The following is a 16,931-nucleotide window of genomic DNA, read 5'->3' on the forward strand; positions in this document are numbered from 1 at the left end:
GAAGTATGATCCCACAGTCATTAAAATTACACCCCATATTCCACAATGATAAAAATGAACGCAAATGAAGATTAAGATAGCATTCAAATTGTTGTTATTTGATTTGAAAAGACATGGAAGTATAATTTTTTTAAAGAAAAGGTCATTTCAAGGTCCTCTGTAGAAAAATGGTCTGTAATATTGCTACTGTAAGAAAGCCAAAAAACAAACAAAAAAGTGATTATTCACTGAAATACATTTGAGAATACAAGCTTATTTGCCAAAGGCACACTTCTAAAATTGCCTTTTTTTCAGTTTTAATTGGTAACTTGCCTGTTTCAGTTCAGACTAAGGATAAAGATTAATATTGCCTTCCCAAATTATGTTAACGAGAATGAAGTCAGGTCATTGTTCACCAACCTCCTTCCTTCCTGAAAATATTAACAGTGAGCTTTTACGGCATATTTCAAGTTTTCTGACAATACCAAACTGGGGAGAATGACCCATATGCTAAAGGACAGCGCTGCTATTAAGAGGGACCCAGCCAGGCTGTGAAGATGGGCTGAGAGGATCACTATAAAATTAAACAAAAGCAAATGCAAAGAGAGGAAAAAACCTCGTGCAACATTATAGACATTAGGAAGAAGCTGTGCAGAAGTGGTTCTTCCACTTTGGCACTTGTGAGACTACAGCTAAGGTTCCGTGTCCAGTTTCAGTCTTTCCATCATAAGACAGATACTGGCATGAGTACAGCAATGATCAATCAAGGTCAGGGTCTTGGAGAACATTGCATATGAGGAGGGGCTAAAAGTAACTATTTTTCAGCACTAAGAGGAGGCTAAGGGGAGATCTTATAGCTGTCTTCAACTACCTAATGAAAGGTTATATGGAAGGCACAGCCAGACTCTTAAACATGTACTGCAGTAGGACAAGAAGTAACATCTGCATGTTGGCAGGGGTAGTGGTGGAAATCTGATTGGATATAATGAAAAGAATATTTTACCATGAAAGTGGACAAAAATGGGTATGGATATGCAGAGAGGTTATAAAATATCCATCTTCAGAGATATACATAATATGATTGAGCTGGGCCTCGAGCAGCCTCCTGGTCAGCAGCTCAGACTAGGCGACCTATAGATGTTCCTTCCAACCTACATGATTCTGTGATTCATTCTGTACTTTTAACTGAGCATTTCAAAGCAGTTCAGAAAATAGTGGTATCTAGTGTGCATAGACCTGCATCAGCTATGTATAAGACTTCAGTCATTGTGCATTTGCATTTTAATTTCAGGATAGGCTGCATATATTAAATGTGTTTTCTTTCCTTTTAAATTTCCACATGCTATACTTGAGCCTTGTTATTATAAAAGTTCAGTCATGATTTAAGCACTTAATTGCTTAAATGTTTGGCTTTAAAAACTCTTGAATTTTTAATGATATTGAATAATCCTTTGGAAGGCATGATAAGCTCAAATTTACAGCTTGTAAATTTACATGTAATTTTTTTTCCTCCTCTGCGGATGTCAATCTATCAATGAGTCCTTTACTACCACATTAAGTTCCTCAATATAATCCCCTCAAGTACTCATATAGAGTCTGCCTTTTGTATTATTAATATTGGTACTGTTTGTCTTTCCGGAAGAGTAGCTAATTAGGAAAAATTGATAGGTCACACTTCTTAGAGATCTTACTTATTATTTTTAAATGTATGTATTAATTTATCATAGCAGTTTTGCTACACAATGGAGAGTTTCCACAGAAAAATACTGTTGGGGAAAAAAGTAATTATTATATGGAGATGTAAATTATTAAAATAGGCCAACTATCAAAATACAGAACCTTTATGAAAACTACTATTCACATGGGGGAGGGGGTAAAAAACCACAACAGTTAAAGATAGAAAAGTGAAGATCCAACATTTAAGAAATGTCAAAATTAAGGCAATCTGTGAAAACTTAAATTTTTCTTCTTATATTTTTATACCTTATGATACAGTCTTTTAATGACTTTGAATGACTATTTTCTATGGGATCCTTACCTTGTTCAGTGTGAAGTCAGGACCTGTCCTGCTGTGAAAGGTGCAGTTTAGTTCTGTCCTATTGATTGCAAAAATCGCAGATGTATAGAAAATGAGAGGAAACCAAAGTACTGGAAAAATCCTCACTGTGTTAGAAATATTCTTTCTGTACATAGAATAGTTGGACCAAGGCACTTGGTTATAGAAACAATGACTGTACAGATGCTATACTCAAACTGGAGGTGAACTTAATGTGCACGACCTCAATTCTGTCATTTTTCTAACATTCCAGTGCTTTTCATGTACCATTCATAATCCAGACCGATATTGGCAACTGCAAGTAAATTCCATATTCTGTACTTTATCAGTTTGTGAAACTCATATCATTCTTAAAACACTCTGTAGTATCATGTAGCCAGCTAGGTTAATTACAAAGCCCCTTCCTTTGATAGCGCCAAAATTATGAAGAGGTTTTGGTTTTCTGGTTTATTTGGCAATACTAAAAGTGAACTGTTACCCTTATGGGTTCTAGGCTCTTCGTTCTGAAAAAGAGCAGTCTCTCAGTTAATCAGGATGTTTGCTCTTAATCTTGCTCTTTTCTGATAAACAGATCTCTGTGTGAGTGAATAATGCTCAGAGCTCAGTCCACAGCTGTAGATAAAATGCTCAAAAGATGCCAGACATCTGGCAAATGTAATTCTTTCAGAGGAGAATGTGATAGCAGAGATGTGGCATATTTCTTTGAGGTCAGTATAGCGATATACTGTGTATATAGGAACCTAGTCTTTGTCTTACTACCTCTTATATTCTGCTTGACATTTTTACAATACCTATTCTGGTTTTCTGGGTTTTGTTTTGGTTTGAGCTAGGTTTTTTTATTTATGGACTTTGAACACAAGAAAGCAATGTTAGAAAGACAGCAAGTGCCATTTTTGTGAGAGTTCCCACATGCTGCAGTTTCCAGCACCTTAGAATTCGACGTGTTAGAATTACAAACAGTGAGTTACTTTTCCCAAATTTTGTGTTTTATTTTGTTTTGACTAACAAGACTACCTAGGCAAAACCAGGCATAGACTTCTTCCAAGGGAGAGAAAAATCAAATAGCCATAACAAGAAATAAGAGTTGCCCACAATTAGTACACTTAAATGCATGGGTGCTTATCTAGCCATTATGTATATTCTGATATATATATATATATTAGATATGCTGCTATATATCCATTCTTCCAGTATAGCTGCATCACAAAGAGCTAAATGTGATGCCACAGGTGATGTATAAAAAATAAAGTCCCACTAACAGAGGGGGAAAAAAAAAAGCATTAAAGCTTTAAGGATAACACATGCATTAATTCAGACAAATGGCAAATTACTTCCCGCTGCAAATGAAGCCATATTTTTTTCAGACAGAAGTGTCATTTCCACATGCACTACAAGTAATTTTATATACAGCAGTTCCAAAGCAAAGAGGTGAAACCAAGTGCACATAATGGAAAATATGTTAGTATTTTCGGTAAGGAAAATCTATCAGCGTTTTCAGTAAGTTCCTTTAGCACTACAGTCACTTACCAGTCGCTTACCAGTGCTTTTGTACTGTTCTGAAGGGTGCCCATAAAACAGCGCTCCACAGACCTATTCTAGTGAGCTTCTGGAGTGCTTTTCCAGATATGCTCCTGAAGCTTCCTATTGCTTTCATGATCTCATTGGCCCTTAATTGACTTCTAGACTGACTTGAGGGTCTATCTACATGGTACTTTTCAGGCAGACCTGAGCTAATTCCAGTTATGCCCCAAGCAAGCCCAGTGCAAGACAGCTCCAAACAAGAAGTGATATAGCCAGAGTTGGTGCAACTGGTAGAGCAGTGCTAACAGACCTGTTTGACAGGCAGAGTGAATTGGTGTCTGCCTCCACTCCTGTGGAACTGATGTTCCAGTCCATCTGATCATCTAGTGAGGGCTACACTCAGTATTAGTACACTAATGCTAATTATACACACACTAATAGTGCACTGCTGTGCACTCTACCAAAGGATATGCTTGAACCTCACTAGCTGTTTGTGATATCTTTTAGTGGCAGTCTGTTACCTTTCTTTGATATCTAAAAGTCCTCACACAGAGAGATAGATAGAAGATAGTGTTTGTAGTGATAGAACAAGGGGTAATGGGTTCAAACTTAAACAGGGGAAGTTTGGATATAAGAAGGAAGTTTACTGTGAGGGTGGTGAGGCACTGGAATGGGTTGCCCAGGGAAGTTGTGAATGCTCCATCCCTGGCAGTGTTCAAGGCCAGGTTGGACAGAGCCTTGGGTGACATAGTTTAGTGTGAGGTGCCCCTGCCCATGGCAGAGGGTTTGGAACTAGATGATCTTAAGGTCCTTTCCAACCCTAACTATTCTATGATGCTCAGATAGCTCTCAAATCTCATCTATTTCATTATCCACAGCACTTCCTGGTAAGCCTGGTGTTTTTAAAGTGGAATTCTAGTTTTATGTATAAATTTGTTTCTAAACCCCCTTCATGGCACTCTATTTAGGCACACTTACTTATACTAGAACAATATCAAAGTGCTTTTTTTCATCACTACTTTCTCATTTCCTGAGATTATTGCTAAGAAGCATTTCCATGATTGCAGGCATTCTCAGTTGTTTCAGAGTGGGTTTGTGTGAGTCCTGTTATTTTTTAGGGAAGTACTTTTAGCCTGATAGAACTGGCTGGGACTGCTCTAGTTTTGCATAAAGTCTCTTTCCTTGCTGCAGATCCTGATACATAATACAGTTCATAGGATCACAGAAGGGTTTGGGTTGTAAGGGACTTTAAAGATCCTCTAGTTCCAACTCCCCTGCCACAGGCAGGGACACCTTCCAGCTGACAAACTACATCTAACATGGTTTAAAGAAATTCCTCCTCCTCAGAACAAGGGTAATGCTCAGATATATCTCACAGACAGTAACTCTGAATTTCTTCCTATTGCAAGAACCTGTGTCAGCAACAAGGTGGCTGCTCTCAGGACCAGAACATCCCCAAGTTACGTATGCTCAGATCACCACAGACATCCATAGACACAAATCCTATGGAAATCGTTGGTAGCTAGTTACATAGGTACCTCTGAAGACCTGGACATTAGTTCTCTCTGCCACTAATTCCTGTTTATTTAATATCAAACCATCTTACCTCATAAGAGCAACATGCTGACCTTAGCAGTTAAGAATGTGTGGCACCATGATATGAAGGATTTTATATGTAGAGATTATATAGTAGCTAAGTGCTGCAGACAATTAGGTGGGTGGGCACCCGCAGTACAAAAAGAAGGGTAGACTGTGCTGTGCCTAAAATGGACATATGTGAGCTTTTCTTGGTCAGTCTGTCCTTAGAGAACATGAGACAAGGCCTCCCTTTCTGCAAGCAGAAGAGCTGAAAAGAGTAATCCCAACTTCTGCTTACTACTTAGGAGGGGTAAACTTCAGATCTTAGTTATGTCCAGTGATGGTCTGATGTAAAATGTAGGCACATTCAAAGAAGGTTTATTGGAAATCTTTCTGTAACCTGAAGCTTCAATTTCTTATAACATGAGCTGGTATCTTCTAGTAAGTGGAGAATGTGAGTATAATGCCTGACTTGGAAAACAAAAATAGATTTGGATACAAGATTTGGTTTTTTCTGTGCATGACAGTTCTTCACATGAAGCATCTGCAGCACACAGCTACACCTGCATGTATATCCTTCAAGTGAATTCAAGTGTAATTCAATAACTCAGTAAATAAATCATTCTGACAGCTGTTCTCCTTAGCTAAATCGCTCTACTCTTTCCTGAACTGATCATATTTTAATAGCTGTCTTCATTTTGGCAAGGATTTTCACAGCCTGGGCCTCTTTAAGTGTGAGGCCAATGCTATGGCGTGACAGTAAATTTAATAATCTCTATACGCCTAATCTCTATATGCCTGTTCCTCAATGTGTGTACGTAGACATGTATTAATTTGGAGAAAGAGATATTAATCCTTGCCTTAAGTAAGAATATTATCCAGGTGTTTCAAGCAATGATCTGGGTGAGAGGAAGGCTGCAAGAGCAACAAGAAAGGACACGCTCCTGGCAATTCATCAGAAAGCTTGTAAGACTGCATTAGTCTCCCTTCTTTGCTCAATTCAGCACCTCTGGAAGTGCCTTCAGGGCCTCTTCTTTAGTGTGTGTTTTCTCTGGTGCAACATGGAGAAATTTTTTGTGAGTTTTAAAGGAGAATAAAGATTAAGTCTTTACGGTGCTAGGAGTCTCTGGATTGAGTTGTAAGTGTATTCTTAAAATTGAGTATGTGGTTACAACTGTAACGTATGTCGATAGAAAGTCCAAGCTCAGTGGAACTCATGGGAACAAACTCCCCTCTGAAGAAATGTGCATGCATGTGAAAGTAATGACTTTCAAAATATTTGGCATTTATGACTTTCTAATAGTTTGTATGATACAATGCTGAGTAGGGAATAGTAATTTCCATTTCCATATCTTCTCTCATCTGGCACTGTTGAGGAAGTCTGAGGTTTTCTTAACGTTGCTGCCCATGTGGTGTGGCTGAAAAGTAAACTTCAGTCTGTCAGGCTTTCCATTTCCACTAATACTTTCTGTAAGCAGTAATCCTCACTCATTTGCTAAAATGGTACATTTAGGCTCCTGTTTTTGTAGGTGTGTACCTATATATCATCGAATCCTCTGCAAGTAAAAGCAGTGAAAGCTATCTTCCCCTTATCTCTTGTGTGATTAGTCACTTACACAAGCTCTGCACAAAGAACTTGAGACTAATTATTTTTCTTTTTTAGTGAATGCACTTTTCTATTAATCACCTAAAATAGTACAAAAGAAGTCTAATCACAGAACTTTAAAATCATTTAGGGTATTTTAGAGTATTACTTAGAGTAAGTAAGAGTTTGCAAACTTCTTTGTAGCTCTTCAGACAGGAGAGGTTTTGCCTTAGTCTCTGAGGCTGCTGCTGAAAAATTGTACTTCTTGAGTAACTACCTACTTTAGGCTAGTATCTTAGAGAATAAACCTAACATTCATTGTCCTAGTGACAGGACAAGGGGTAATGGATTCAAACTTAAACAGGGAAGATTAAGGTTAGACATAAGGAAGAAACTCTTTACTGTGAGAGTGGTGAGGCAGTGGAACAGGCTGATCAGAGAAACTGTGGCTGACCCATCCCTTGGAAGTATTCAAGGCCAGGTCAGAGAGTGCCTTGAACAACCTGGTTTAGGGGAATGTGTCCCTGTGCATGGCAGGGAGGTGGAAGTAGATGATCTTAAGGTCCTTTCCAACTGTAACCATTCTATGAGCCTATGATTCTATGACTGTGCTGCTGTACTAACTCTTCCAGTTTGGCACAAGGCATGTCAAATGATTTTTGCAAAAGAACTTACTCAGGGGTTTCCACCAGGACTGGTTATCAAAACATCAGGCTGTGCTTGCCAGCTGTTGCAAGGATGGTGAGAAGGTCACTGCACCTTTCTTTCCCAGCAGACAGCATTGCTGATCAGGTCTGCTAGGGAACATGTACCCTAGCAGAGAGTACGGCTTCAGAAAAACAACTCCTGGGGCTTCTGTTACAGCAGCACCAGCTATCATTTACCTGAATACAGTTCTCTGGCCTTTGATCCCCCAGTGTTCATGGCTTTTATAAAGCTTCTCACAGTTTTTGAGGCTGCTGTGGGCAAAGTGATGTCAAACCATTGGGTTGTCTTCACAGATACTTTGATCATTAGCTGAAGTTTCATAGCAAGAAAGCAGATCACCACACCTCAGAAAGGTCATGTCAAAGTTTTATGACCTTGTGAATCTTGTAGCTCCATTGCTTATGTCTTAGAAGCTGTAGTGCTGCGGAAAACAGCAATTTTAGCAAAGTTTTAAAATTCCGTATCTTAACTGGGGTTAGGAATGTGAGTTTGGTGGTGGAGTGGAAAACACATACATTGAGCTATTTAAATAATTCATGGCAACTGGTAGAAGGGAATAAAATTCCATTTTCTGTTTTCATGATGACTCAACACTTGACAAATTGTTTTCCCTAGTTCCCAAGGTGAAAGAAGCAACTGCCTTTGGCCCTCTCCCTGCACAGAGGAAAGCTCCAATGTCAAGACCAGAGCAAGAAGGTACATTATTCTTATTCTACAGTATTTATTTTCATGTGTATTGTGTGTTTTCATGACAACCTATGTTAGCCAAGCCAGAATAAGTTAAAAGCCTTTGACATAAAAGGTTTGGTGAGTGTGTTAGACACATTATATGGCCAAAGCACTCTGCCAGTTCCAATGTGAGAAGCTGGTTTTGTGTCCTTTTCAGAACATATTTTAAATGTTTATAAGCCATCCAGGAAGTTCACTCACATTGAAACTTGACTTGTAACTGAATTTCACTTGCAATTTATTTCATATTCACAAAAAAAAATAAAATCATTTCTATAGTCTATAAAATGAAACCATGTTAGGAGAGTGTGCATAGAACACAACAATATGCCAAAGTCCTTCAGGCATATTCTCTTGGTTTTTCCCCTGGTCCTCTGTCAGAAGTCAACAGGAGTTTCACCTGAACAAGACTGAAGAAATATTTACTCTGAATTTTAAATGGCTTGGCTATGAATTTATGACAGTTCCCAACTCATCAGTGAGTCCTGTGAATATCAGCATAAGATGATACGACTTGTTCTTTCTCATATTAAAAAAAAATTGTTGCAAAATCAGTCAGGGGAGCATACAAGGTCTAGGATCTGTCAGTTTATGTACGGAACTTAAGCTTCTGCTATACCTTCGGAAAGTGCTTCACGCACTTTCAAACAGAAAATTTCACTTCCTGTTGGGGACTATAGCAGATTGAGTGTAGTTCTGGTCAAAGCAGATTAAAGGGCACTCCTCCTCTCTCTCCTGGTGGGAAATAGTTTCTCTGTGATGCACCGAATCGTAAAGCTGACTATAAAGACCGGTTTATGAAAGCCACAGGAAAAAGGACAGAAACCAAAAGGGAGTACTGAGAGATAGTATTGATCTGATGCATTTACAGGGCAGTAGCATCCTCTTGGGGAGTAACCAGACAAGTGGGCAGGGGCTGAAATGCTGGGATTGGCTGTAGCTGAGATTATTTTTACTGCAAGTTGGTTTTCACCCCCCAAATATTGACAAATGCTTTCAAATCTTAAAGAAAACAAAACAAAATAGATAGATGTGTTGGCTGACATTAGGGTAAGATTCTGGGGTTTTTCCAGTTCAGAAAGTAGTAGTTTCAGGAACAATGGATTTATACATTAAAACTCTCTAAATGTCATGTACTGTACCTCTGTGTCTCATGATAAAACACATTAAAAGAACAAGAAGTATGCTTCATTCTGAGGAAATTCAGATGGCTGATGCATTATTCTCAATCTGATCTGTCATGGTTGCATTGCACAGTGTTTCTTTCTTTGTGTGTGTAAGATTTTTCTTCCATAGTCATGAAGGCTGTAGTATGCTCTGAGTGACACCCTTTTGCAGTGTACTCTAAAGGTCAACTGATTTAGGCTATTCCCAGGTCCACATTGTATGAGTATCGAGTGCTGACACAAAGGATTACTCTCATGGGAGGCCAGCTTCTCTCTTTCAATGGATAGAGCTGGAGCTCGAGCATCTCAGCTGATTACAGCTACAGCAGTGTAACAAATAGAGGGGAACTCTAAAGTTGGCAGATCCCAAACCATTTATGATGCTTGAGTTCAAAACTAAAACCCCCACAATACCTGGCAATCAGCAGGCACTCAGTATACAGAAGTCACAGCATATAAACTCATGTGCAGAAGTGAGATTGGCAGTAAAAAGACAAAACAGATTTGTCTTTCTTTAACTCATGTAAGTTAAAGAAAGAATTACTACATAAATTTTAATGTTTTGCTTTTCTGCAATTTCATCTAGGTCAACACTATCTGAACTCAGCTTGTATATGATTTTAGAATGACCTATACATTAATAAACAGACTAATAAAGAGCAAATTATTTCTATCAGTACTTACGGTGCAGTGCTCCTCTTATCTCTGAGTCTCCATCGCCAGTTTTGGGGTTTTTTTTTTTTCAGTTGATTGTAGCTTCAGTCGAGGAGTCTGTGACTGGAAACAAGATGCTGATGATGACTTTGACTGGAATCCTGCTGATAGAGATAAAGGTATTCAAATATCTGTCCTCTAGCTATGCTTAGATTTGATGGCTCACCCCTGCCAAAAAAAAAGGGGGACGAAGGAGAAAGCAAAATCAAGAACTAGCTCTCCCATCAATGGGTTATCTTTATAAAAGAAAAAAAGGACCAGAGAATGCTGGGAGTGGAAATTGTTTCTTTGAAATATCCAGTGGCAATTGGTAATCAGCAACATATTTCAACACAAATGAATTAAAAGATGACAAAAATTATTACAATGTAACTGTTCAGAATTGTAAGGTACAAGGCAATGGAAACCTTCTTAGTTATGCATTGTGTCTCTCCAAGACTGGTAGGGCATTTAAATGCACTCCGCCATTTAGATGGATATGGCAATGTAGTCACTCACATGGCTTAGACAGCACTGTGATAACTGCTTGGAAATCTCAAAATCTGCAAGACACACTAGTGACAGCATTCCTCAGAAGGAGCCAAACGCAGGGAACTATTCAATAACAGCTGATACCTGACCTGATACTGACAGCAGGCCTGCTAAAACCTGGGAAAGAGCTCCAGGAGTACAATGTGTGACTGCTGTGCAGGTGTACATGTGTGGTTGAAGAAACTTATTTGAAAGGATGTCTCTTCCCCTGTGACACAGGCAATGTTGCAAAAGCTTCTGCAGTAGGGACCAGTGGATCCTGCAGATCTTACAGGCCACTTGTTCCAGTTCCTACACACACATTGTCTCCCTCTTCCTTCACAGTCTTTCCATCTCAGTCTTTCTTCACTAATCCTTCCTCTCCTTCTCCATATATTTCCTTCTCCCCAAGTTCCTTCTCTGTACTGTAACTTCCAGGGAGACCTTATTCTGACCTTACCCTGTCTTCCCAAACTTACACCTGCTAGTTACGACTTCGTTTATGGGCCCAGATATTTTATCCCTTTATCCGTTTGTGTATATCTGTCATTCCATTGGGCCCCCAGGATTTGTGGAACAAAAATCCATTTATGAGTTTGTCATCACTGTAGAGGACAGTGGAAAGAGTGTTATCTAGCTCAAGTACTAAAAGGATCTGACCACAGAGGCACAGCAGCATGTTTCAGACTGTTGCATTTGGAAAACTGAAATGGTTTTGCCCTTAAAAGATAGTGCAAGGAATAATAACTGTAATTGTCAGTGAAATATGAACTCATCTCCCCTGTAAATTGATCTGACTTCCAGCAGTGCAATTTTATTCCTTGCAAAGTAAGCCTCCTGTTGCTTTTCTCCAGACCGATTTTAAATTATTCAAGTAACACAGCTTCCATGTATTTTCTTAGCAAATATGTATTCAATTTACTAATAATGTACACAAGACCATTAAAGATGCATTTACGGGTTGTTTTTTTTGTTACAAGGCGATGGGTACTACATGGCAGTTCCAGCTTTTGTGGGGCACAAGAAGGATATGGGGCGTCTAAACCTTCTCCTCACCAACCTGAAACCAAAGAGCAGCTACTGCCTGATTTTCAGCTATCGGCTTGCTGGTGAGAGAGTGGGGAAACTTCGAGTGTTCCTGGCAAACAAGAAACCTGCTCCTGTCTGGGAGGAGAACAAAGGAAAAGATGAAAAATGGAGAACTGGAAAAGTAGAGATATTTCAGGGGGCTGAAACCACCAATAGTGTAAGTATAACACAATTTATAAGCCAACTGTCACAACCAACACAACAGCTCAATTTCATAATCCTCAAGTGTTCCACCAACTGTTTTATAGGCATCAATTACTGGCAATTGAAAGGCTTATCTGAAATGGGAAAGAGGAGCACACATTTTAGAAGAGAAAAAGGTTATTATCTGGTTGCAATTTCAGAACTGAATTACCCCAGTTGGTTAGAACACTAATGCCAATAATCCTGTCATTTTGTAGAAAACCTGCATCAGATCATACATTAACACATGCAATCAAAATCTGTCCTTAATATCTCATGCAACAGAGGCATATGTACATGCCTGGAAAAATGCAAATGATCTCTTTCATAGGAGAGGATGCTCTTACGCCACACTAAGTGAGACCATTATAGCAAAAGGAGACATCATATATAAACAAGTGTGGCCAGCTGCCTTAGGATCAGGACAAACTAGCCAACAGGGAACATTGTCCACTAATGTATGCCTGAGAACTGCCTCAATCAGTACATCAGCAAATTTTTTCCTTGAAATTCTAGGGTCTGGTTCTCATTTATGTGACTGAACATGTTCAGTGCTGTGTAAAGGCTTTTACTGTATAATTGAATACTGTCAGTATAAACTAAATGCAACCCCTTCCCAAGGCTCTTTGCACTGCTGGAATGATGCAGAAAAGCCCTTACATGAATGAGAATCAGACTATAAAATAAAAGCCCAGGCATCCTATTCATAAAAATAAATCTATTCTTTCTCTATAGTATACATAGAATCAGAATCATAGAATAGTTAGGGTTGGAAAGGACCTTAAGATCATAAAGTTCCAACCCCCCTGCCATGGGCAGAGACACCTCACACTAAACCATCTCACCCAAGGCTCTGTCCAACCTGGCCTTGAACACCGCCAGGGATGGAGCACTCACAACCTCCCTGGGCAACACATTCCAGAGCCTCACCACCCTAACAGTAAAGATGTTTCTTCCTTATATCCAATCTAAACTTCCCCTGTTTAAGTTTTAACCCGTTACCCCTTGTCCTGTCACTACAGTCCCTAATGAAGAGTCCCTCCCTAGCATCCCTGTAGACCCCCTTCAGATACTGGAAGGCTGCTATGAGGTCTTCATGCAACCTTCTCTTCTCCAGGCTGAACAGACCCAATTTTCCCAGCCTATCTTCATACAGGAGGTGCTCCAGCCCCCTGATCATCTTCATGGCCCTCCTCTGGACTTGTTCCAAGAGTTCCATGTCCTTTTTATGTTGAGGACACCAGAACTGCACACAATACTCCAGGTGAGGTCTCACAAGAGCAGAATAGAGGGACAGGATCACCTCCTTCGACCTGCTGGTCACGCTCCTTTTGATGCAGCCCAGGATACGGTTGGCCTTCTGGGCTGCAAGCGCACGCTGCCGGCTCATGTTCATTTTCTCATTGACCAACACCCCCAAGTCCTTCTCCTCAGGGCTGCTCTAAAATCTCTTCTCTGCCCAACCTGTAGCTGTGCCTGGGATTGCTCCGACCCAGGTGTAGGACCTTGCACTTGGCATGGTTAAACTTCATGAGGCTGGCATCAGCCCACCTCACAAGCGTGTTGAGGTCCCTCTGGATGGCATTCCTTCCGTCCAGGGTATCAACCGAACCACACAGCTTGGTGTCATCGGCAAACTTGCTGAGGGCGCACTCAATCCCACTGTCCATGTCACCGACAAAGATGTTGAACAAGACCGGTCCCAGCACCTATCCCTGACGGACACCACTCGTTACTGGTCTCCAGCCAGACATTGAGCCATTGACCACAACTGTTTGCATGCGGCCATCCAGCCAGTTCTTTATCCACCAAGTGGTCCATCCATCAAATTGATGTCTCTCCAATTTAGAGACAAGGATGTCTTGTGGGACAGTGTCGAACGCTTTGCACAAGTCCAGGTAGATGACATCAACTGCTCTACCCCTGTTCATCAGTTCTGTAGCCCCATCATAGAAGGCCACCAAATTGGTCAGTCAGGATTTCCCCTTAGTGAAGCCATGTTGGCTGTCACCAAGCACCTTGTTGTTTTTCATGTGCCTTAGCATGCCTTTCAGGAGAATCTGCTCCAAGATTTTGCCAGGCACAGAGGTGAGACCGACTGGTCTGTAATTCCCCGGGTCATCCGTTTTCCCCTTCTTGAAAATGGGGGTTATATTTCCCTTTTTCCAGTCATCTTGAACTTCACCTGACTGCCATGATTTTTCAAATATGATGGCCAGTGGCTTAGCAACTTCATTCTCCAGCTTGTTCAGGACCCCGGGATGGATTTCATCAGGTCCCTTGGAATTGTGTACTTCCAGGTTCTTAAGACGGTCTTGAACCAGATCCTCTCCTACAATGGGCCTAGGGTCTTCATTCTCACAGTTCCTGCGTCTGCCTTCCAAGACTTCGGACTAGAGTACATACAGTAAAAATATGTATCAAATATACATCCAAAACCTAACAATCCTAACAAATAGATCAAAAATGAACAGTTGTAATGTCTTCAAGAAATGAAGTGCACTCATAACACACACTGTAATAAAACTTCATTATTATAACAGGATTTCACTCAATTTGCCTTTTTTTTTTTTTTTTTGTACAATGAAAATAAGTAATCTTATTACCAGCATCCATTTGGTATTGTAAACCTGTGCAGAGGATTATAAATCTAGTTCAAATAATGCAGGGAAATTCTAAAAACTGCAAGATTTAAGTCATAAAATTAATCCTGTATTGTCATAAAACATTCCTCAGATATAGCATTATAATTAATTAACATTAGGAATTGCTAAATGGTTGGATATACTACATTTTCATTAATTAATACATCTCTTTTCTTATGACAGGTCACTTTTGAATCAGAACGTGGGAAGGGCAAAACTGGAGAAATTGGAGTGGACAATGTTATACTAATTTCTGGTCTATGCCCAGAAGATACCTGATAATGGATATTTGACTGTACTGGATTTAATACTATTTTTAATATTTGCCTTACTAGTAGTGTATTTTTGTATCATTTTGTTCTTTATAAAAAAAAAACAACAACAACAAAAAAAAAACATAAAAACTGTGCATTGAACTTAATGCACCAATGCAAACAGAAAAACTGACATGTGCAAGATGCAGAGTACACTTTTGTAGGAGTTATTCTAATACACGCTTTGAGGGTACCACTACAGTATTTTATCATTGAAGGTCAGGGTTTCTAAAGTGTTGTCTAGCTTTTTTTACGAAATTGACATGCTTTGATTTCTTCAAGGCTATTCTTAAGTCTTCTATTTCATCTCTTCTACGCTACAAGAACATAAAGCAGTATTTAAGAGGATGCTGGTACTTCTTGTGACGTAATTTTAACTTCTTGCTTAATGTGCAAATTTTCAGTATATGTAACAAGTAAGCAGAAAGAGAAGAGCTTTATTTCCTTCTTGAGGGAGCTAAGCAAGTTCTAAGAGGAGTCCTGTATTTGAGGAATATATTCATTACTAATAAAGTATGTAAAATACTTTGTTTGCCATCAGTGTCTTTGAGTCATGCAATCACTATTTAGAAATGATCCCTTTATAGCTTTATAAGCATTTAATGTTCATTATTAGCATATGATGTAACCAACTGGCACTGAAAAAAAAAAGGTAAAAAAGAATGACCCATTATTAGCACTTACAAAATTTCATCTCATGTGCCTCCAGACTTCAGCAAAAGGGATGGAGACTATCTGTCATCCACAGGAGCAGGAAGGTGAGCAGAATCTTCTCCCACAGACTAGGAGCTGCCACCCCACCACCCTCACCCATTCATACACACACATACAGGTATACACACATATATATATTTAAGGGAGGCCTAGAATCCAGGTTCCACCTTTTATGAAAAGAAGACAACGGTGTGGAGAGCAAACCCATCTTCTTCCATCTTGTTATATTTTCTGAAAGTACCTACTGGTCTGAATTCCAAGAGGACAGAGATGCTCACAGAGAAGCCCTGCTTCAGGCAGTGATCAGTTGAAGTGCACACATACATTTTCCTTTTTGTTAGTTCTATGTATCCCCTTCTAGGTTGACTGCTCACTGTTTATTTTTAGTGATGCTCTTTATTTTTTGTATGAAGAGGACATCCAGAACAACCAAACAGAATTTTATAGACCAACAGTAAAGAGCCTTGAAGAATATAGCCTATATGAGCCCAAGCTTTTTAACAGAAAACAACTACAAAAGTTCAAACACCTTTAATTGCACCTATGAAACAAGCTAGGGATTTCTTGTTGAAACACAGTAATTTTGCACTTTGCACACGGCTGAAGAAAGGATAAGCAGGACTGGAAATGTCTGGAAAGTTCCAGAAGAAAAAATCAGGCAAGATTCCTGTGTAATCTGGAAATGTTTGTTCTTTGTTAGAACTGGTTTGTGTTATGAAACAGGTGCTCTGAGAACTGTACACGGACTTCAGCTTTGACATATGAATTTGTTTCCTGGTGTCTTCGGAGGTGATGAGGAAATTACAGAATAAGGAGTTGAGAAAACCAAACTCTCTTTAATCTTGGGCAAAGACCCTGGGAATTTTACAGCAAGGAGGAAAGCTCCTTCAGTAGCTTTGGATTGGATGCTGACTGTGACCTCAGGATGCCTGAAGAACCTGGTCAATGAGGCAGGAAAGTGAAACAAGTATTTTTCTGTATGTGCTCCTCCTTGGCTGACTGTCTGAACTATTCTTAGTGAAGACTAAGAGAATGTAGTCAAATTCTGTGTCTAGCTTCAAACAGCAACAATTTACACATACACAGTGCCCCTAAAGCCTAAGAAGCCCATGAATTGTTACAGTCTTGAGCATTACAGTGCAAATTATATATCTGAAATACATATGTGGAGCAACTAAGTCTACCTTAAAAGGCACAGCTAGCCATTTCTTGCATATGCAGTTATTTGGCATGGAAAGATAAATACTGTTTCTGTAAAGCATAACATCTAAATGTTATTTGCTCAATACACAAACAATAGACAGTAAACACAAAGGATATGGTCAGATATGGAGCCAAATATGCTCCATATTATTCATTGTTGGTTAAATTGTAGTCCACCATGACTAATGACTGTGACAACTGCTTTAGTAGTTTTGGATGCATTCCATCCAAAAGACA

At 39.5% G+C, this 16,931-nt stretch overlaps 1 protein-coding gene across 1 annotated transcript in view; it reads left to right on the forward strand.

The window, feature by feature from the left end:
• The window catches only part of EGFL6 (EGF like domain multiple 6), a 38,155-nt gene extending 23,102 nt beyond the window's left edge, over window positions 1–15,053 (forward strand). Inside the window, exons 9-12 of the mRNA XM_062603634.1 lie at window positions 8,043–8,123; window positions 10,069–10,155; window positions 11,527–11,792; window positions 14,647–15,053. Of these exons, the coding sequence (XP_062459618.1) occupies window positions 8,043–8,123; window positions 10,069–10,155; window positions 11,527–11,792; window positions 14,647–14,742 (530 nt within the window). The 3' untranslated portion in view covers window positions 14,743–15,053. The remainder of the gene's footprint in view (window positions 1–8,042; window positions 8,124–10,068; window positions 10,156–11,526; window positions 11,793–14,646) is intronic.
• Window positions 15,054–16,931: the final 1,878 nt, after the last annotated feature.

The sequence above is a fragment of the Pezoporus occidentalis genome, unplaced genomic scaffold, assembly GCF_034315485.1.
Source record: "Pezoporus occidentalis ecotype Australia unplaced genomic scaffold, CSIRO_AGI_Poc_V1 ctg81, whole genome shotgun sequence".
Taxonomy (NCBI): domain Eukaryota; kingdom Metazoa; phylum Chordata; class Aves; order Psittaciformes; family Psittacidae; genus Pezoporus; species Pezoporus occidentalis.